The sequence below is a fragment of the Podarcis cretensis genome (assembly GCF_951804945.1).
Source record: "Podarcis cretensis genome assembly, chromosome: 12".
Lineage (NCBI taxonomy): Eukaryota > Metazoa > Chordata > Lepidosauria > Squamata > Lacertidae > Podarcis > Podarcis cretensis.
Genome location: NC_137181.1, coordinates 3,631,834 through 3,655,000, shown reverse-complemented (window position 1 = coordinate 3,655,000; position 23,167 = coordinate 3,631,834). Strand labels below are relative to the sequence as shown.

The 23,167-nt window shown below is 42.7% G+C and overlaps 1 protein-coding gene across 3 annotated transcripts in view; it reads left to right on the top strand.

Annotated features, from left to right (window-relative positions):
* Nucleotides 1–16,459, top strand: part of TWSG1 (twisted gastrulation BMP signaling modulator 1) — a 17,797-nt gene extending 1,338 nt beyond the window's left edge. For 2 of the 3 annotated variants that reach the window (XM_079947063.1, XM_079947065.1), the window contains exons 2-5: nt 3,959–4,119; nt 7,857–7,956; nt 11,625–11,891; nt 13,732–16,459. In XM_079947063.1, coding sequence (XP_079803189.1) covers nt 3,959–4,119; nt 7,857–7,956; nt 11,625–11,891; nt 13,732–13,913 — 710 coding nt within the window. In that variant the 3' untranslated portion in view covers nt 13,914–16,459. Of the gene's footprint in view, nt 1–3,859; nt 3,885–3,958; nt 4,120–7,856; nt 7,957–11,624; nt 11,892–13,731 lie in introns of those variants that run through there. The other variant, XM_079947064.1, reaches the window with a different exon arrangement.
* Nucleotides 16,460–23,167: the final 6,708 nt, after the last annotated feature.

The window sequence follows — 23,167 nt, the reverse complement described above, 5'->3', positions numbered from 1 at the left end:
ATATATATACACACACACACAGTGCATATATATATATATATATACACACACACATATATATATATATACACACACACACACACACATATATATATATATATATACATACACACACACACACACACACATATATTATATATATATATATATACACACACACACACACAGTGCATATATATATACACACACACACACACATATATATATATATTATATATATATATATATACACACACACACACAGTGCATATATATATATATATATATATATATATACACACACACACACACACACACACACACATATATGATATATATGCACATATTAAACATATGTATATATTTAACAAAGCGACTTGTTGCTTTATCCTTACAGCATTCCCTCGTTGCCTTTCGCCGAACGGCTCTCTTAAAACGCCGATGTTATACTTTGCAAAATGCAGCGAGCTAAAGTTATTTTGCAAAATGCAGCAAGCTGAAGCTATTTTGCAAAATGCAGCGAGCCGAAGTTACTTTGTATTGCATTAGATTGTTGTAAGATGTGCATGTTTTGTTTCTTCAGCTTGTAAACCGCCTTGAGTATTGTAAGATAAAAAGACGGTGTACAAATTAAAAACGATGATGATGAAGAAAGTGCGATAGGGGTGCAGTATTTGCAAAATGCAGCGAGCTGCAGTTATTTTGTATTGCATTAGATTGTTGTAAGATGTAGATATTTTTTTTTTTTGTTTCTTCAGCTTGTCAACCGCCTTGAGTATTGCAAGATAGAAAGACGGTATGCAAATTAAAAATGATGATGATGAAAGCGCAATAGGTATTTGCAAAATGCAACCTTGACACCGTTTTTCTTGATGAGAGGGTGCAAATCAAGATAACGTAATTTTGTAAAATGCAATATTTATATTGGTTGCCTTTTGCAAAACAACATTGTGCTAACACAGTTTCTTTTCTGTGTATGGGTCTCTTTTTCCTTTTCTCCTTCTCCCTCCTGGTCTATATCCCTGCTGCGAGGGCACCAGCTGCTTTGCTCTGCCTCCTTGGCTCCTTCAACAAACCTCTCTCTCTTTCCCCCCCTGCTCACACCGGTGCTGGTTTTATTTTTATTTTTATTTCCTCCTCCCAAACCCGCTCCAGCAAACCACGCCAGAGGTGAGGAGCTGTTTTCGTCTTTTTTTGGCTCGGGTTTGTGTCTCTTGGCCCAACGCATTTGCTTTTTTCCCTTAGTTCTTCTTTGCTCCCTTGGAAGTCCAGTGTTTTGTTTTTGTTTTTAAGGAAAAAGTTCTAGGATCCTCGAAAAGTTTCCTTTTGCCATCTCAAGGGGCTTAAAGGGGGGGGGGGTTGAAATTTGGCTTGGCTTCTTAAAAATAATTTTTATTGGGTTTTCAAGAATAAAATAGGTAAACAGCGTAAGTTATCTTTTGAATTAAAGTATGCTGATACAGTTGCATTGCACTATTCTACTGCCTTCGCCCTGCAGAAAAATGGAACTTTTAAGAACATTGTAAGCTCCTTTTAACAACTTTAGCTGGCTCAGAGTTGCTAGCATGTGAGTGGCAAAGAGGATCCTTTTATTATGGGTGAATGAGTGTGAAGGTAATTTCTGAGCAGCTTCCAGTGCCCTCTGAAATGTGTCTGGGTGGGTAAGAAAAGCACCTACTTTTGAGTAACATACTTCTCTGTTTTATGGAACTAAGAAACATAGGTTCAAGCAGGTGTTATGGATTAATTTTCAGCATCTCCGTCCTCCCCAAATAGCAATTTGTTACTGGTTTTTATGCCTAGAAGTTTTTAGGGCCAGAATGCCTTTCAGGAGAGAAAGGTCCACGGCCATCTGCAGCAGCATGCCTGAAGCCAAGCTATAAACAGGTTTCTCAAAATTCAGCGCAGTCTTGTCAGGTTGCTGTTAGCTAAGATTATCAGGCCATTCTCAGGTGCGTTTTTCTAAAATCTAGAAAGCTGGCAACAGAAAATGTGTGATGGGGGGTGGAAGTAAACTGTTTAGCAGTCTGTGCGAGTGATATTCCTCCAGTAAGCATCCCGTAGCCATTGCTGAGGTCCAGAAAGCTGCTCTTAGGCGCTTATAACCCAGAGGGTGACATAAAGAAAATTCCACGTTTCCTTAGCTTGCTCCAAACCCATCATGGTTTTGATTAATCAACCTTTGCCAGCTTCAGGCATGTGGAAGAAGCTCCCTAGCTAGGGAGCCAGTTTCTGGAAATGATGTAAGGACCCCTCCATATGTCCTTTTTTTATGGCACATGCATGATGGTTCGTGCTCACGATGCTATCGGGGCAGTCATACAATATCTCACTTTATTTTTTCCCCCTTTAATTTTTTTTATTGGTTTTTCGAAATTTTACACATTTTCACTTTAACCCTTTCTAAACATTAAAGTAAAAGGTTCTTTCAAACCTTCGGACCTCCTTCCCTTCCTCCATGGGTTCCATATTCAAATAAATTATATTCTTTTCTTTCTTTTTCTGCATCTATCTGTTGTATACCCATAATTACCAAAGTTTATTTCACATTACAAGTGTCATTGTATCCCTGCCAATGATTTTAACTGTTTACAGTGGTCTCTTAAGTATATTTAAAATTTATTCCAGTCTTTTGAAAATACTTGATCTTCCTGGTTTCTGATCTTTCCTGTCAGTCTCGCCATCTCTGCGTACTCCATCAACTTGGTCTGCCATTCTTTTCTGGTGGATACTTCTTCCTCCTTCCATCTCTGGGCTAGAAGCATTCTCGCTGCCATCATTGCAGACATGAAATGTCTTTTGTCTTCTCTTGGTATCTCTTCACCTATGTATAATAGGTTTTTTAACAAAAGTTTTCTTAAACATTTTCTTTAACTCACTATATATCGTTTCCCAGGAAGCTTTTACCACTCCGCAAGACCTTTTTCCCTTTGCATTTCCAACACAGATTTGAACTACAGTGGTACCTCGGGTTACATACGCTTCAGGTTACATACGCTTCAGGTTACAGACTCCGCTAACCCAGAAATAGTGCTTCAGGTTAAGAACTTTGCTTCAGGATGAGAACAGAAATCGTGCTTCGGCGGCGCAGCAGCAGCAAGAGGCCCCATTAGCTAAAGTGGTGCTTTAGGTTAAGAACAGTTTCAGGTTAAGTACAGACCTCCGGAACGAATTAAGTACTTTACCCGAGGTACCAATGTAGTTCTGTACATTTTCACAATTTTACTCGGTGTTAGATACCAACGGTATATCATTTTCATACCGTTTTCCTTCAACAAACAGCATGCAGTAAATTTTAGATCCTCTTTCCATAACTTTTCCCATGCTGAAAATTGGATATTATATCCAAAATCTCTTCTGTTAACAAATCTTTATGAGTGGCCACGTACAATGTCCCACTTTCAATCCTGTTTGCGCATGCAAACATTTTGCGGTGGTCACTTCATCTCCAGTCAGTGCCTATCCCGACTTCCTGCTGAACTCCTGTAACTTCTTGTACCAATTACAATGCTGCTTGCCGTTCATAAACATGTGGCACTCATCTTGTTCTTTATTCAAAAGCCTTGTTTTGTAAATGTATACATCTAGACACCCAGTGTTGAGAAACAGTTTGGGGTTGTGTTAAAACACGTTCTCATTATTTTTAAATTGGAGGCAGTAATCTTTGCATCAGCTTCCCAGCTAGAACTTTCCCCTTCTACTTTTTAGCCACAATTCATTTATTTCAGGTCCTGTCCTTTCTCACTAAACCTTGATTAGAATTCAAAGTGTAAAGCTTTCTTTTTTAAAAAAGTTTGAAGTCTATAGAAAAGTAGTCTAGGATTATTCAAGAACAGCTTTTGACACATGCTGGACTGAGTGTGGAAAACCCACTGAGAAAACAAAAACTGTTTTAGGAGCATGTGGTAAGGATGAAAGAGACCTAATTTCTGCTTCTGTAAATGTAGGTGCTTCAATTGCTGCCTTTTTTATATTTCAGTGCTGTCTGAAAGTTCCAGAAATCTCCCACTTTCAAGAAAGATGAGGTTGTGGCACTGCACAGCGGCGGCACTTATTAGTCTGCTGTTCTTCTGGGTCCCATCCTCAATGTGCTGCAACAAGGCTCTCTGTGCAAGCGATGTCAGCAAGTGTTTAATACAGGTAGGAGGGAATACAGCTTTTGTCGTGAATGGGTAGGAAAGTACAGGTTGGCTGTTAACAGCATGAATTGATGTGATGAATAAGTAATCCTGAAATAAGAAGCAAAATAAAAATGAAGTTTGTGTCGGCACGAACGGGAGTTTTTGTCTCTACCTTTCTTTCAAGTGTTCATTTGTCTTACAACAAATAAAAAAAATCAGCCTTACAGTGGATAATATTGTGGAGTCAAACTGATTAATTAGATGAATTGGCACTCTTAACATACATTTTGTGCCTTTAATCTGTTTTCTCTTCCCCGTAATATGAGCTTATTTGGGCAATGAATGCAAAACCTTACCTTCTTTTCACATAGTAGGGTATAGCCAATTCCCAACCTACTCAGAGTAGACATATTGAAATCGATGAACCAAAGTTAATTGGTTATAAAGCTTATACCCAGAACAAGCTTAGTTGGTCTCTAAGGTGCTACTGGACTATTTTTTAATTTTTTTATTTTGACTGTGTCAGACCAACAGGCTACCTACCTGAATCTAACTTAACCATGTCCATTGTAGGACAAGCATTAGCTATAGCCCTTGAACAATATACAATGTAGGCTCTGGCAGATTTAGCTTTCTGAGATAAATGTTAAATATCTGTAGGAGACTGAATGTGCTGCGGTGAGAATAATGAAATAATGATGAATTGAAACTGCAGTAATGAAATTACTGTTTACCATAACAGACAGGTTGTCAGAAGTTGCAATTTCAGAATAGTAATGCACTAATTGAATATGCTGGGTTGTATTCAGTGCTAATCCTAGTCAGAGTAGACCAGGGGTGGCCAGCTCCCAAGAAACTGCGATCTACTCACAGAGTTAAAATTGACAGTGATCTACCCCCTGTTTTGGGGGGTTCAGGTCAAAGTTGTTGAGGTATTTTTTTGGGAAGAAGAAAGCCCAGTTTTTTAGGGGTTCAGGGCAAATATGTTGAGCTTTTCTTAGGGGAGACAAACTTGTTGAGCTTCTTTGGGGGAGCCAGTGATCTACCGCAGACGTCCAGTGATCTACTGGTAGATCACGATCTACATGTTGGACGTGCCTGGAGTAGACCCATCGGAGTTAATGGAGATCACTAATTTAGGTTCATTATTTTCAGCGGGTCTGCTAAGTTGAATACAGCCCAGTGAAAAATTATAGGATGGGCTAGCCACAGTGACTAGTGCTCTCCCAACTTCCTGGCTGGACTACTGTAATGCACTCTTTGTGGAGCTGCCCTTGAGGACTGTTTGGAATATACAATTAACTCAAGACCACAGTGGCCGAAATGTTAACCTGTGCAGCCAGAATCAAGTAACACCCCTTCTGAAATGTTGGCAGTGGCTCCCTCTGGACAGAATGCAAAGTGTTGGTGTTGACCTGCGAATCCCTAAATGACTTGGGGCCCAAATACCTGAATTAGTGCCTCGCCCTTGCTGCTCTTAGACCTGGAGGGAAGGCCCTTTTCATCATCACCCAGCCAGGAGTAGTGAATTATGTGGTGAAAACAGGACGGGGGCCTTTTCCGTGGCAGTGGCTATGGGGTGCCTTCTCCCTTGCTTTTGTCATTTAGGTGACAAGTAAAAATTCAACTTCTCCAGCCTTTGGGAAATTAATAGGAATTTATTCTCTGCTGCAAGTGGGAGAACTGAGGTCGTGGCTCCCTGAGCATAGGCTGATTCATTCCCCCCCCCCCCCCCCCGTTTTAATCATTGAACTGAATTGGTTTCATTGCAGTGTCATTGATGTGTGGGAATCATAGTTCCTAGAAATCAATGATGACCCAATATAGTTAAACAGGAGCGTTTCCTTAAAACACGATGGAATTCTGTTTCTTTCGCAAAGGGTAATCTCAGAATAATCCTTCAAGTTACCGTGTGAGTTACCTTGAGGGCACTCTGCTCTGAATCTTGTTTGTATGCGCAAGCTTAGAGAAGAGTGACTCACAAGAAGGGCAAGCCCAAGACTTGCTAATTAAAGGCTTGGCTACACCCACCGCCCTATTTTTAAAAAATGTGTATTTAACTTGAGCAATATTAAACATACGATGCAAAAACTCTGATTACTTTGAATTGAACCCAGGGGTAATCTAGTCCCAACTCCTTGCAATGCAGGAAATGCTTATATGCTAGGTTGTCTTTATATAATTATATATTTTTTTTAATGAGATAAGGCAAGTACTAAGGTTTTTGATATGATAATCAGCTAATTCAGAAGAGACATTGTGTAAAGTGAAGGTGAGGTCATATTCAGTGCTTAGAGTGGAAAAAAAACCTTAGTTAAGCCCATTTTAGTTATGCTGAATCCATGTCTCTGATTCTTTGTATATTTCTGCCGGTGGGAAATGCCACTCCTATTATGTAAAACACAATGTGTAAAATAGCCATGGTAATAGTTGGCTGGCATCCATCTGTCTCGAGAGGCTGTGGAGTACCATAGTAATGTACTTTTAATTTTGAAACTTGACACACTTCAACATTGCTGCTTGTGGAGGGGAAAAGCATCCTTCAGTATTGCTGGCTATGTTTGATGGGTCATGCCTGGGTCCCTTTGAAACTCATGGAACATTCATATCTGATTTAAGAGGAACGGATATGACCAACGTTTTGTAGGTTGAAGATTCCATGTATAATGAAAGCAGGTCCCTGAACTCAATATGAGGGAAGATGATTAAGCAAGATGCATTGCTCTGAATTCTTTCACTCGGTGAAGTAGAAGAGGCTGCGTTCATTATACTGCCTTTTCCAGAATGTGGGAAGGATGATCTGCATAAATATTTATTTTATCAGCTCTGTAACAGATGTGAATGAGATCAACAATTTCTTGTCTTGAGACATGTTTCATTTGTGTTGTGGCGCTGGATGAGTCTTTTAAATATCCTGTTAGTCATTTCTTCTTCCCTGAGAACTTTGGCTTTAATAAAGTTATTGGCAGTCTGCACGTTAACCCACAGATAGTTTATGTCAGGCTTCCTCAACCTCGGCCCTCCAGATGTTGTTGGCCTACAACTCCCATGATCCCTAGCTAGCAGGACCAGTGGTCAGGGATGATGGGAATTGTAGTCTCAAAACATCTGGAGGGCCGAGGTTGAGGAAGCCTAGTTTATGTGTATTACAATGAGCTAGCAGTGGGGGGGGGGACTAGAACTATGCAATATAGCTTGAGTACATCTTACTTTATTTTAAACACTTATTAATATATATACTTGCACCGGTGAGAGTTTTATTAAATAATACACGGTAATTTTGCATAGCAGAAGTTACTGTGCTTCCAAATGGTAGTGGAGTCAAAAAGATGATTTCTGTTATCTGCACAGTACATAGCAAACGTGCGATTAAATACAGCCCCTCTTAAATAATGGTTTGTGTGGCTGTTTTTGCAGTTGTATATGGATAAGGGCCTCTCCAGGCTTGTGCTTTATTGCAGGTGTATTTTGCAACATATTTTTGACATAATAATGCTTTGGTGGTGGATGTATTCTGTTCTATGATTTCCCCCCTGCCCCCCCCAGCCAATGTTACCACATTATTGCTGTCGGGAGAGTCTATAGTGCAACAAAAGTGGGGGGGGGGACCAAACCAAGCAGAATATTTGTTTCCTAAGTACGTTCCTAACAAAGCTTCCTATGTATCTTCCTAACTGTGGTAGTTGTGGGGCAAGGCATTTGTCTCCCATGGCATTTTATGCACAGAAATATCTAACTGGTGTGTTGTGTTTCCAGGAGCTGTGTCAATGCCGGCCTGTTGAAGGGAACTGTTCCTGTTGCAAAGAGTGCATGTTGTGTCTGGGCACACTGTGGGACGAGTGCTGTGACTGTGTTGGTAAGTTCATTCGTTCTTTATCACCTAATACGGCCTTGGCTGCTTCAGATATACTCACGTCCACTGCTTTGAATCTGTGGCTTTTAGGAGCCTTGTCAATACAATGGAGCAGAGCATACACAGAATCCAGGGCTTTAGGGCATTGGGTTTCCAATTGGTGGTCCATGGGACCCTCTAGAGCAGTGTTCCCCAACCTTGGGCCTCCAGCTGTTTTTGGACTACAACTCCCATCATCCCTCGCTAGCAAGACCAGTGGTCAAGGATGATGGGAATTGTAGTCCAAAAACAGCTGGAGGCCCAAGGTTGGGGAACACTGCTCTAGAGGACTGGGAAGTGGCTCCAACCCCTCCTCTGTCAGTTCTGGGGGTTCTCCATCAAGTCTCCGCCTGGAGAGGCCCCCTCAAGCGGATCCCCAGCATTGGATTCAAGGAACCCTGCCTGCTACTCGGGGTCCTCGCCCTTTGGGGTGTCTGGTTCATCATGTCTGGCACCATGTCAGGGCTAGCCATGGCACTCGCCGAGAAAAAAGTAGGGTACAGTGGTGCCTCGCAAGACGAAAATAATCCGTTCCGCGAGTCTCTTCGTCTAGCGGTTTTTTCGTCTTGCGAAGCATCCCTATTAGCGGATTAGTGCTATTAGCGGCTAAGCGGCTTAGAAAAAGGGGGGGGGAGGGAAAAGACTCGCAAGACGTTTTCGTCTTGTGAAGCAAGCCCATAGGGAAATTCGTCTTGCGAAGCGCCTCGAAAAACGGAAAACCCTTTCGTCTAGCGGGTTTTCCGTCTTGTGAGGCATTCGTCTTGCGGGGCACCACTGTATACCCAATGAGCTAGATTTACAGTCATACCTTGGGTTACAGATGCTTCAGGTTGCGTTTTTTCGGGTTACGGATGCGCCGAAACCCAGAAGTACAGTGGTACCTCGGGTTAAGTACTTAATTGGTTCTGGAGGTCTGTTCTTAACCTGAAACTGTTCTTAACCTGAAGCACCACTTTAACTAATGGGGCCTGCTGCTGCTGTTGCTGCTGCTGCTGCTGGAGCACGATTTCTGTTCTCATCCTGAAGCAAATTTCTTAACCCGAGGTACTATTTCTGGGTTAACAGAGTCTGTAACCTGAAGCGTATGTAACCTGAGCTACCACTGTCCTGGAATGGGTTAGTTCCGGGTTTTGGCGGTCGCGCATGTGCAAAAGTGCTAAGTCGCACATGTGCAGAAGCACCGAATTGCAACCCGAGCATCCACTGTATTAGGGAAGAAGAAACAGCTCTGCACGTCTGTGTCTATGGTCCAGTTCGTATGTTGGAAGAGCGACGTAGTTGCTGCTGCCCTATGAGCTGAATCATGCACTATTCCAGTAACGTCCCCAAACAGGAACCACAGAACTGAGGACCATGACGTCGCTCTTCCCCACATCAAGGGTGACTTGTTCCGTAGAAGGGAGGGGGCAGCAGTGGTGTGTCAAAGAACTTGGTTGTTCATCCACCCTGTGTTCCACTTCACAAGCGTACAGGGGAGATTAATTTTGCTGAACCACACTGTTTTGGTAATTCATGAATTGAGCCCCATACTAGAGCCTGCCCTGTCCTACTGATTAAGTTTCCTTATGGCTGATGTTTCAGAGCCTTGTGGCTTATTTATGCAGTATTTCAGGCTGCTGTAGGTCAAACAGAGATGATGTTGATTTTTACCATATTTGTATCTGACACTCTGTTCTCCTGACCACTGACCCAAATCCTGAATTTACACAGCCGAGGGTTATTTTGGCTAAATAGTCTGTTTTCATGCTGTCTCCCGGGATGCATGTGAAGTGTGTGGGGGGGGGTCATGTGCCGACGTTAATGATTCCCTGCATCTCCTCCACTTTGGGCTGGCCATCATTCAGTGCACCCCAGGGGGCAATGGCGCACTGGTTGAAAATGATTGGTGTAAAATAGTGAGCGGCCTGCCGAATAAATGGATTGTGATGCTATTTTTGTAGTTTAGCAGCCAAATACAACAAAACAATTCTTCAGAATTTAGTTTTTACATCCTGTTACAGTTATACCTCGGGTTACAGGTGCTTCAGGTTGTGTTTTTTCGGGTTACGGACCGCCGAAACCCGGAAATACCGGAACAGGTTACTTCCAGGTTTCGGCGGTTGCGTAGAAGCGCTAAATTGCACTTTGTGCATGCACAGAAGCACTAAATTGCAACCCGCGCGTGCACAGATGCGCCGCTGCAGGTTATGAATGCTGCGGGTTGCGAACATGCATCCTGCACCTATTACGTTTGCAACCCGAGTGTCCACTGTACTTTTAAACTGTGTGTATGAGAGAGAGCGCGCACACACACACACACACACACACACACACACGTTGTGTTTGGGAAAGTAATCCGTATGCTATTATTACCCTAAAGTGAGATGCTGGTGAGTTCGTACAGATGTGTTTTTCAAAGTGCATTAAATGAGGAAAGTGATACTTTCAATAGAGCTTTCATGCATATGGCATGGAGTATATTTAGCTATGCCGTGAAATGGAAGCAGTGTCTCATGTGTCATTGACTATGTGCTTATGTCACACCTTTGGCTAGTGAAGTTGCTTCTGTAATTCTGGCAAGAGATTAAACTCCTTGGTAAACAAAATTGCATTCTTGAATTGCGATCAAAGAAGCTTTGCACAAATTTGATACTTTCCCAAGAAAAGGTGATTTGTAATTTCATCCTGTGTCACAAGGAGGCAAAAAAGGCTTTGGTGTCTGTGAGACAGAATAAGAAGCTTGAGGTTCATAGTGTGTCCTCCCCCCCCAAAAAAAGCTGCCTGCCCTTTTCCACCAGGCTTAAATGGAAGGTGATGTCTTGGTATTTTTTGCTTCTTAAAGCACATTGCAGTAATCCAGCCTTAAGGTTTGAAGTTATTCTGATCCAGATGTGTTGTTGGATGGAAGCTGGTAAAAGACACCTTGTCTAATGGAAAAGCTTTATCCTGGAATATCTCCAAGCTATGTGCTTGCTCCTTTAAAGGGATTAGCCATGCTACAGACTCAAGCATCACCCAAAATAAGTACAGTGGTACCTCGGGTTACATACACTTCAGGTTACAGACTCCGCTAACCCAGAAATTTTAAAACAAAATTAAAAAATTCCTTCCAGTAGCACCTTAAAGACCAACTAAGTTAGTTCTTGGTATGAGCTTTCGTGTGCATGCACACTTCTTCAGATACCATGCACACGAAAGCTCATACCAAGAACTAACTTAGTTGGTCTTTAAGGTGCTACTGGAAGGAATTTTTCAATTTTGTTTTGACTATGGCAGACCAACACGGCTACCTATCTGTAACCAGAAATTTTACCTTGGGTTAAGAGCTTTGCTTCAGGATAAGAACAGAAATCGTGCTCTGGCAGCGCGGCGGCAGCTGGAGGCCCCATTAACTAAAGTGGTGCTTCAGGTTAAGAACAGTTTCAGGTTAAGAACAGACCTCCGGAACGAATTAAGTACTTAACCCGAGGTACCACTGTACCTGGAAGGTGAAAGGGGCAAGACACAGTAAAGCCGTGTATGAACAATGTGAAATAAATAAATAGCCTTCAGATCTTACCAGCGCTCCCCACTCATGAAGTTGAACGTTTCGCCTTTCCAAAAAATGCTGCTTCTTATAGGTGCCTTTTCCTTTTCATTTTGCTCACCTCCAGGTATGTGTAACCCTCGCAATTATAGCGACACGCCTCCCACGTCCAAGAGTACCGTCGAGGAACTGCACGGGCCGATCCCCTCGCTTTTCCGAGCGCTTACAGAAGGGGACACCCAGCTGCACTGGAATATTGTTTCGTTCCCCGTCGCGGAAGAGCTGTCCCACCACGAGAACTTGGTCTCCATTTTAGAGTCGGTGAACCACCCCCAGCACCAGAACGTCTCTGTTTCAAGCAACAACGTCCACACGCCATTCTCCAGCGACAAAGGTAGGCAGGCTGCTGTGTGACGACTGAGCTCTTAGAAGTGGGGTTGAGTTCGTTCGTTTGGAAAAGAGAGGAAGGAAGAATGATGCATTAGCTGCTGTTTTAAAGTACAGTGGTACCTCAGGTTAAGTACTTAATTTGTTCCAGAGGTCCGTTCTTAACCTGAAACTGTTCTTAACCTGAAGCACCTCTTTAGCTAATGGGGCCTTCTGCTGCTGCCGCGCCGCTGGAGCACGATTTCTGTTCTCATCCTGAAGCAAAGTTCTTAACCCGAGGTACTATTTCTGGGTTAGCGGAGTATGTAACCTGAAGCGTATGTAATCTGAAGTGTATGTAACCCGAGGTACCACTGTACAGCCAAGCATTGTCATGGTTCCAAAGTGTGGGGCTATGTCTGGTCCACGGATTATGGTGAATCACTGCCTACATTTGATTCCCATGGCTTCCCTCAGAGAGTCCTGGGAACTGTACTTTGGTCAGGGCGCTGGGAACTGTAGTTCTGTGAGGGTAAACTGTTCCTCCCAGGATTTTTTGGAGAAAAGCTTTAAAATCAGGGGTCAGCAAACTTTTTCAGCAGGGAGGCGGTCCACTGTCCCTCAGACCTTGTGGGGGGCCGGTCTATTTTTTTTTTGGGGGGGGGGGAGAATGAACGAATTCCTATGCCCCACAAATAACCCAGAGATGCATTTTAAATAAAAGCACACTTTCTACTCATGTAAAAACATGCTGATTCCTGAACCATCCTGGCATCTGGGATTCAGAATTTTTCTTCTTCTTGTTTTCATCTTCCAAAAACTAGGGGCGTCTTATGGTCTGGTGTGCCTTATAGAGTGAAAAATACGATATGTTGTGGCTGCAACCAATGGGTCTTTCGAACTGATTTTTAATATTTAGTGTTGTGTTTACTTTCTCTGCTGTATCGCAGCCCAACGTCTCCAGAGAAGGGGGGAGAGATAAATAGATAAGAGCAGGCATTCCCAAACTCGGCCCTCCAGGTGTTTTGGGACTCCAACTCCCATCATCCCTAGCTAACAGGACCAGTGGTCAGGGATGATGGGAATTGTGGTCCCAAAACATCTGGAGGGCCGAGTTTGGGGTGCCTGGATAAGAGTGTGCAGAGCAGAAGGAGACAATGGTTATTCCGATTTTGCTACTGCAATAATTCCACACGGGACATACCATATTTTTCGCTTTATAAGACACACTTTCCCCCTCCTAAATAGTAAGGGGAAATGTGTTTGCGTCTTATGGAGCGAATGCAGGCGGGAGGCTCTGCTCAGCACTCCCTTTAAAGAGCCGCATGGAGCGTGTGTGCGGCCCTTGGGGGATTTTCCCCGAGGAGGGAGAAGGGCAGCCCGTCAATCCCTTCTCCCTCCTCGGGGAAAAGCCCCCCAAAAGCCGCACACACGCTTGCACGCTCTCTAAAGGGAGCGCGGCTCTTGGGGGAGCCTTAGCCCTCTCCCGGGCAGGGCATGAAGGCTCCCCTTGCCTGGGAGAGGCTGCGCGCGGCTATCCCATAAACCAGGGCAGCCAGTGGGATCGCTGCGCTGCTATCCCGCTTGCTGTCCTGGCTTCTGGGATTCATAATTTTTTTTTTCTTGTTTTCCTCTTCCAAAAACTAGGTGCATCTTATGGTCTGGTGCGTCTTATAGAGTGAAAAAATACGGGACTTTATTTTAAACGTTATTTCAAAACTGACAGGTGTGTTTGGATCAAGGTAAAAAGCTGTTCCATTCACCCCGAATTAAGCTGAAAATTAAGTTATTGGTTCCATTGTCTGAATGATTGGCAGCTTGAGCTTTTCTCAGCAGATTAAAGTGCCTTTCTCGCTCTCTTCGTTTAGAAGCCACATGCACAGTGGTTTACTTCGACGACTGCATGTCGGTGCATCAGTGCAAGAGCTCCTGCGAATCTATGGGAGCATCAAAATACCGATGGTTTCACAACGCCTGCTGCGAATGTATTGGACCAGAGTGTATAGACTATGGCAGCAAAACTGTAAGATGCACAAATTGTATGTTCTGAAGCCAGAAGCTGAATCTTTTTTTTTTTTTTTCATAGACACCAAAGTTATTTTTTTATTGATAAAGATTGAGCTTGGGATTGCTTGAGAATGGAATAGTTGCAACGCAGAGGAGATGTACAAAATCTTAAAACCTGTAATTCCAACCCCGCTCCCTCTAAATAAGGTAATACAGTGTTAACTAGCAAATGTGTGTTAAATGTGTGTCTTAAAATATTAACCAGGCTTATTAGAGTTTTCTTTGATTTGAATATGTCAACTTATGTACAGGATCATCTTGTTGAGGAGGGGAGCATGAAGCTTCACATAAATTGCAACTAGATCCAGAAATCTATAAACTCTGGAATTTCCCCAAAATTTCAGATTTGGACTGGCATGTAGCTTGATGCAGTGCGACACACAGATTTCTATCATGATAGGTATTTTTGAAAGTAGGATGGCAGTTAACATGAAAGTCTCCATCCATCACCATTTGCTTAAAAGAAGGAAAGAATCAATATTTTTTAGATCAAAATATGTGTCCTCTTCTTTGTTTCTTGCTCTAATTCAAAAAAAAAGAGAACATCCATCAATTGAAAATTAAAATATAAATCATAGTGAACTCAGAAATAACTGATATGTAAGCAGCAAGGAAGAGATTTGGACGAAATGCAGTTGTGTCAGGATCTTTTGCTATTTTTCTTTATTATGTACAAATCTTACTGAGGCTCAATAAAGTATATTTTTAAAAGCCAGCTAATTCTATTTTTATAAAATTTATATACTTGACTCTTTGTGTTTCGCCCTCTTTTCTACTGTAGCTTTTAATAATATACTGTTTAGAGTTAACGAGTTTGCTGAGTCACTATTGGCAATCCTTACATGGAAACTGTAGATTCTTAGACTCACAGAATTGTAGAGGTGGAAGAGTCATATTTCACACGCAGGCATTTTGTACATGATCCTAGGAAACAAATATGTTGCACAGGGGGAGAATGCTTCTATTATCCAAAAGTGTTTTACCAGTAAAACGGTTGGTTCTCTTTAATTTTGAGCCAACAATCAGCCAATATGCAGAGTTGGCATCTGTCAAGACAGTAGAAGATTTATTGATTTTTAAACTGCTTTCGTACCAATCCAACCCACCCTCCTACTTGTTGCCTTAAGAATTTGGGACTGACCGGTTGTCTAGAATTGGTTGGCTTCTGTCTCAGGAGACAATGGAGGAGTGCGCCTTCAGGGGTGAAGTCAGACCATTGGAGACTTACAGTGCCTGCTGTGGCCGTAGAGACCAATACAGGAGAGACATGTTTTGTTGCAGCTGGGGAAGATGGAGGCATCCGGTTGTGCCGCTGCAGACGCATCAGGCCATTTCTTCTCTGTTCTCCTCCCAGCGGTAATTCCTCCTCTGGTCACACCACCTGACTGTCTCCAGCCAAAGAGTTACCCAAAGAGTTCTGGGAACTGTAGTTTTTGAGGGATGTATAAACACAATGCATTTAGAACACATTACCCCCCTCAAAGAATCCCGGGAGCTGTAGTTTACTCCTTACAGAACTACCATTCCCAGCACCCTTAACAAACTATAGCTCCCATATTTTATTTTATTTTTTGTGGTGGACGTGTGTGCTTTCAATGTATGGTATGAACACAGCCTCGGTCTTGCTCTTATTGTTTTTAAACCAATTATAATTCTTTCTGTTGCACGTCTGTAAATCCTGAGACTTATGTGAAAGGCAATTCATAAATCAACAAAAATTACGCCACCGCTTCCTTGAAAGAAGAATCTCTTTCTTCTGTCTTGGAATGTTTCCTATTCTGCAATAAATGATCTTGCAGATCAATAACGAGTTGGATTTAGCCGATTCATTTTTCTTCTGTTGGATAGATATCTTTGGCAAAACTATGCATACCGTGTGCTCAGTTGACCTACTATAGCTTAGAATTCTCTTTTCTGGCGGCTGATAGTGACTATAGACATTATAGAACAATAACCCTACATCTAATAGCCTTCTTTCCTTGGGGAAAATGGAACTCTCAGTTAAGCCTTTCAGTTGCTGCTGTATTTAATGTGAAGCCACACTTTGAAAGGTGGAAAAGATAAATGCATTGTAAAACTTGGTACTGTCCAATTCGTTGATGAGGAAACTTATGCAAATTGGATAATGAAAGCTAATTCAATAGCTTTGAAGGTACGGAAAATGTTTGTATGACTTAAGAACATTCTACCTGTAAAACACCGTTACCTTAATGAGGTCAGGATTTTCTGCGTAAGAATCTGTTGCGGTGGATTCACAGGATCATCCTAATTGTATAAAGACTTTGAAGAGGAAAAAATAGATTTGAGGATAGTTTAATGTTTTGGTGTTAAAGAGACATTTTAAAACCTTGGAATATCCCCTATTATGGATGGTCCAGTTGATCTGTAATATTGTCATTTATAATACTGCCTAGGAATCACCCTGCTGTGAGCTCTGTGTACATACAGTGAAACGATTTATATCAGTATTAAATGCATTTTCTTATATTTACCTGTTTCACTTGGTATTTTAATAAACAACACTATTTAGCTGTGTGGTTTTCTTTAATTGTGTTCTCATAAGTAACTGTAAGTTCAGACTAATTAGTGGTTTGGCCACAGGGAAAGAATTAGATGACCCAGTTTCACAACCAACCTGGTGGGAAAACTTGAATTTTGCAAATTTCTTCATTGAGCCTCTTACAATTTTTTTTTTTTGGGGGGGGAATGTAAGGAATTCAAATCTGCTATTATATTTGTGATTGGACAACATTCAGCTTGTAAAATGTACGTTTGATAAAGAAGCACATAAACTGCTTTCGGAAAGTCAAATAATTTTAATTTAATTACCTTCTGAAAATGCCGGGTAATGCTAAATATTATTATTATTAATATTAATAATAAATATAACAGCAAGTACTTGAAAATTATTTTAATTATTTCTATGCAATTTTACACGCATCTTATTTACCAATCAAAACTAAATTTCATTTTTGGAACTTGAAAGTTGAGAAATTCAACACGCCTTCCTTTGAATTGTGCTCGGAAATGTACTGGGAGCCAATGAAGATCTCTCAGGACCAGTGTTATATGGTCTCGGCAGCCACTTCCAGTCACCAATCTGGATTAATTGCAGTTTCCAGGTCACCTTCAAAGGGTCAGCTGCAAGACAGTCTGTGGGCAGGGAGGGTCTCATCCTGCATACCAGATAGAGGTGGTAGACAGCCGCCCTGGACACAAAATTAACCTGCACCTCCATGGACAGCTGTGAGTCCAGAATGACTCCCAGGCTGCGCATCTGGTCCTTCAGAGACACAGTTACCCCATTCAGGACCAGGGAGTCCCCCACACCTGCCTGCCCCCTGTCCCCCCAAAACAGTACTTCTGTCTTGTCAGGATTCAACCTCAATCTGTTAGGCGCCATCCATCCTCCAACTGCCTCCAGGCACTCACACAGGACCTTCACCGCATTCACTGGTTCTGATTTAAAAGAGAGGTAGAGCTGGGTGTCATCTGCATACTGATGAACACCCAGCCTGAACCCCTTGATGATCTCTCCCAGCGGCTTCAGTAGATACTAAAAAGCATGGGGGAGAGGATGGAACCTGAGGCACCCCACAAGTGAGAGCCTAGTACGTTTCCAAGAACAATTCCAAGTATTGGTGCTGACCTTTAAAGCCCTAAACGGCCTCGGTCCAGTATACCTGAAGGAGCGTCTCCACCTCCGTCTTTCAGCCCAGACACTGAAGTCCAGCACCGAGGGCCTTCTGGTGGTTCACTCACTACGAGAAGTGAAGCTACAGGGAACCAGGCAGAGGGCCTTCTCAGTAGTGGCACCCGCCCTGTGGAACGCCCTCCCATCAGATGTCAAGGAAATAAACAACTATCTGACTTTTAGAAGACATCTGAAGGCAGCCCTGTTTAGGGAAGCTTTTAGTCTTTGATGTCTTACTGTGTTTTTAATCTGTGCTTCCAGGTGCCACAAGAAAGCTGCAGAGGTAGCGCAGAATAGTGCGCACCCCGGAAACGATCTCTTTCAGCTTCTGCCTTCTGGAAGAAGGTACAGGGTTATAAAGACTAGGACTAGCCGCCTGAGAAACAGTTTCTACCCAAATGCGATTTTGGTTTTAAACGCATTGTAAGGAGTCTGTATGGGAGTATATTGCATTTAAAAATGGGGTATCAGAGTTTTTAGGGGCTAACCAGTTTGCGATAGCTGGGATAGCAGGCTTGTTGGGTTTTGAATGTCTTATGCAGATTTTTCAGTTTTGTTGTTCTGTATGGGACAATGTCAATAAAGATTATTGTATCGTATCGTAATATCCTGTTGGAAGCCGCCCAGAGTACCTGGGGAGGCCCCGCCTGATGGGCGGGGTATAAGTAATAAATGATGATGATGATGTCTAGGGCTGCAAACAAGGTTGAGGCATTTCTTTCTGGAAGATAGGCCAGATCTTCATCTCCCCAGATTTGACAGGGCAGGGCTGTCCACCTATCAATCACCTGACACCAGGTGACTTATCATTTGAATGAAACTGAATGCTGCGGCACTCAGGGCAGATAAAATGAACACACAGGACAGAGAAGCTATGGAACTCACTGCGCCCAGGAGGCAGCGATGGTAATCCACTTGGATGGCTTTAGAAGAGGGTTAGACAAATTCATGGAGATGGCAACTGATGCCTCCTAGCCAGGATGGCTTTGCTCTGTCTCCAAAGGGCAGAGACAGTATCCTGAATCCCAGTTTAACTGCAGGAGAACAGAGGGCTCTTGTGCTTGGGCTGTCAGTCAGTTTTTTTTTAAATGATATTTTATTAAGTTTTTAACCAAAAAAAGGGTTACAAGACAATAAACAAAAAAACACAAAAATACAAAAATTTAAATTTAACATACAAAGAAAAAGAAAAAAGAAAAATCCCTCTTTTTAATTTCTCACCGTTCATTAACTTATTTTCCTGACTTCCTCACACCTCCTTTTTTTGTATTCCATTTAAAAATTAGTTCAGCAAATTCATACCCTCTTGATTTATCCTTCATTATTTTCCTCACATGTTATAGCTTCAAATTTTCGTCTAATATCAATCCATTCTTGCATATTCTTATTTTACCTTATTACTAGAACCCCTTCATTTCATTTCAACGTCATCAACATTCAAAAATTTTACAATGTTTCTGTAAATAAATTTTAAATTTCTTCCAATCTTCTTCCACCAACTCTTCTCCCTGGTCTCGGATTCTGCCAGTCATTTCCGCCAATTCCATATAGTGTCAGTCAGTCAGTTTTATTGCACATAGCCAAAGGCTGCCACAATGTACACAGAATCATTCAACAATTAAAAGGAAATATGCTGGATTAATACAAAAAAACTTAAAACATTTATATTATCAAGACATTACCTACTCTAAACAGAGCTATAAAAGTACCTTAATATACAGGTTAAGACATTATAGAATTTACAGTGGTACCTCAGGTTAAGAACTTAATTCGTTCTGGAGGTCCGTTCTTAACCTGAAACTGTCCTTAACCTGAAGCACCACTTTAGCTAAAGGGGCCTCCCGCTGCCGCTGCGCGATTTCTGTTCTCATCCTGAAGCAAAGTTCTTAACCCAAGGTACTATTTCTGGGTTAACGGAGTCTGTAACCTGAAGCGTCTGTAACCAGAGGTACCACTGTATAGGCTAAAATCACCACATGGTCACTAATATATTAAAAAATAATGTTAATTAATACAACGTGCAATTATATTTGGAGTTTGGTGATAAAGACAGAATATAGATTGATGTAGCTAGAGTCAAATAAATTCCTCTCCTTTACAGTTGGTGGCTATCTTGTTGTTGTTTAGTCATGTCCGACTCTTCGTGACCCCATGGACCAGAGCACGCCAGGCACTCCTGTCTTCCACTGCCTCCCGCAGTTTGGTCAAACTCATGCTGGTAGCTTCGAGAGCACTGTCCCACCATCTCGTCCTCCATCGTCCTCTTCTCCTTGTGCCCTCCATCTTTCCCAACATCAGGGTCTTTTCCAGGGAGTCTTCTCTTCTCCTGAGGTGGCCAAAGTCTTGGAGCCTCAGCTTCAGGATCTGTCCTTCCAGTGAGCACTCAGGGCTGATTTCCTTAAGAATAGATAGGTTTGATCTTCTTGCAGTCCATGGGACTCTCAAGAGTCTCCTCCAGCACCATAATTCAAAAGCATCCATTCTTTGGCGATCAGCCTTCTTTATGGTCCAACTGTCACTTCCATACATCACTACTGGAAAAACCATGGCTTTAACTATATGGACCTTTGTCGGCAAGGTGATGTCTCTGCTTTTTTTTTTTTGGTGGCTATCTAGGCTATATAATTTGCTCTAATTTCCCTAGCGGCAGTTGCAAAGAGTGTTACACACCAGGTCACATACTTATCTATGTCTGTGAGGAGATATAAAATCATGTCAGAGGGGTTCTGGCCAGGGGACCTTGTCCTTATAGGTGCTAAAAATCGTTCTCTTGCTTCATTATATAAGGGGCAGCGCAAGATATGACGCATAAGGTCCTCTACTTCAGGACATCCCCTAATGCAAACACGTTCGTTTGTTGGTCTGCCTCTTTGTCTCCCATCTCTATAAGCACAAATCTCTTAACCACAAATCTCTCATACCTTTTCTTCCCACCTGTCTCCTTCATATTTATAACGCTGGCCGGCGGCCCAGGTGTCGCAAGAGTAGGCTGGCTGGCTGTTGTCTGAGTTGACTAATAATGAGAAATCGGGAGGGAGGGATTGTCTGAAGTAACCGGATCCAGGTTGCGAAGGACAGGCTGATCTCAGCATATTGGATTTCACAAGAAACCCTGTGAAAGCTTAACATGCTCTTGCCTGTTTGCGAAGATCAGAAACGGGAGGTGCCTTATGCCGAACTGTCAGCGAAAGAAGCTGCTTTCTTTGTTTGCGTCGTCGTCGTCCCCCCCCCCCCGCCCCAGTTGAAGAGTGGATCTGAAAAGATGATCTCAGAGCAAAACAACATTCAAAAATACCTCGTGGTATCCCTAATGGGGGCATATGCACACCCAAGATGTCAGGGGGGCAGCTGTAAATACAGGCCCACTGTAGGTAAAAGGTAAAGGGACCCCTGACCGTTAGGTCCAGTCACGGACGACTCTGGGGTTGCGGCGCTCATCTCGCTTTATTGGTCGAGGGAGCCGGCGTACAGCTTCCGGGACATGTGGCCAGCATGACTAAAGTGCAAGTAGATAAATAGGTACCGCTCCGGCGGGAAGGTAAACTGCGTTTCCGTGCGCTGCTCTGGTTCGCCAGGAGAGGCTTAGACCTGCTGGCCACATCACCCGGAAGCTGTATGCTGGCTCCCTCGGCCAGTATAGCCAGATGAGCATCACAACCCCAGAGTTGGCCACGACTGGACCTAATGGTCAGGGGTCCCTTTACCTTTACCTTACTCCTTAACCTAGGTGGGCAACCTTCCCAGGTTGATGGGCCCCGATTAATCCAGAATGCGGCAGCTAGACTGGTGACTGGGAGCAGCCACCGAGACCACATAACACCGGTCCTGAAAGACCTACATTGGCTCCCAGTACGTTTCCAAGCACAATTCAAAGTGTTGGTGCTGACCTTTAAAGCCCTAAACTGCCTCAGTCCAGTATACTTGAAGGAGCATCTCCACCCCCATCATTCTGCCCGGACACTGAGGTCCAGCTCCAAGGGCCTCCCTGCGAGATGTGAGGTTGCAGGGAACCAGGCAGAGGGCCTTCTCGGTAGTGGCGCCCGCCCTGTGGAACGCCCTCCCGTCAGATATCAAGGAGATAAACAACTATCTGACTTTCAGAAGACATCTGAAGGCAGCCCAGTTTAGGGAAGTTTTTAATGTTTGATGTCTTACTGTGTTCTTAATATCCTGTTGGAAGCCATCCAGAGTGGCTGGGGAGGCCCAGCCAGATGGGCGGGGTATAAGTAATAAATTTGTTTGTTTGTTTGTTTGTTTGTTTGTTTGTTTGTTTGTTTGTTTGTTTGTTGTCGTCTCCCCCCCCCACCATGGCCAGTAGAAGAGGACGCTGGACTAGATGGGCCATTGGCCTAATCATCATCATCATCATCATCATCATCATTTTTAATTTGTATACCACCTTTCTATCTTACAATACTCAAGGCAGTTTACAAACTGAAGAAACAAGAAATGTACATCTTATAACAATCTAATGCAATACAAAAATGGGATAATAAAACATAACTTTAAAATAGGCAGCCTACATCAATAAAGTAACATTCAACAATCAATTAGAATAGTATAAAATAATAATATCAACATATAAAAGTTAAACAGAAATCCACTCAACAGTTACAATAATATCTAAACTATAATCAATAAAAAAACGGCAAGCCACAGTACATAAAACAATACAAGACACATTGAGAAGCAGAGACTAGAGGGTAGAGCAAGGCAGGGGGAAGGAGGCCTCGCCTGATGAAGTCTCTCCCCTCGCAGCCTCTCCCCCTAATCCGGCGGGCTCTTCTTAACGGTCATAATTCACTGTATGGCACCTTCTTCTTCCTTCCCCGTTTCCCTGACCTAAGCCACCAACATTTTATTAGCTATGTGCTGGTGCAGAGAATCTCCTGCCACCTCTTGCATCACCCGCGGTTTGGCAGACGCTCTGAGCACAGCATTTTATCCGGAGGGCCTGAGGAAGACTCTCATTAGCAGTAATTGCGGAGAGAGCAATTTGTGTGGGAATCAAGAGCTGCCCTGATTATTATTTTTTCTGCCGTGGTGCTGGCTTAAAAAACACACCAAAAAACTCCTTCTGCCAGTGCACAATGTACTCATCATATACTTCATCATACATCATACATTTTGGAGGTCCGAAGTTGCAAGGTGGTTAGATTGGTCTCCACTAGGGCCAGGGCCTTTTCAGTACTGGCCCCGACTTGGTGGAACAAAGGAAGGAAGTCAATAAGTGTATATGTATGTAATGACTAGATTAGAATGAAGATATGGTTTTATTTGTAGATGTGTGCTTTTTCTTTTTTCTTTTATTTTTGTCTTCTGTTTTTCTTTATTGTTTGTATAGTATTATTTTCGATTCAGTGTTTGCAATTTTTGCTGTAATTTCGCATTGAAATTAATAAAATAAAAAGGAAGGAAGGAAGGAAGGAAGGAAGGAAGGAAGGAAGGAAGGAAGGAAGGAAGGTAGGTTGTGGACCCTTCTACCTTGGAGGTATGTAAGCAAATGCCCCCTGAGGTCCCTTCAAATTCTACAAATATATGAA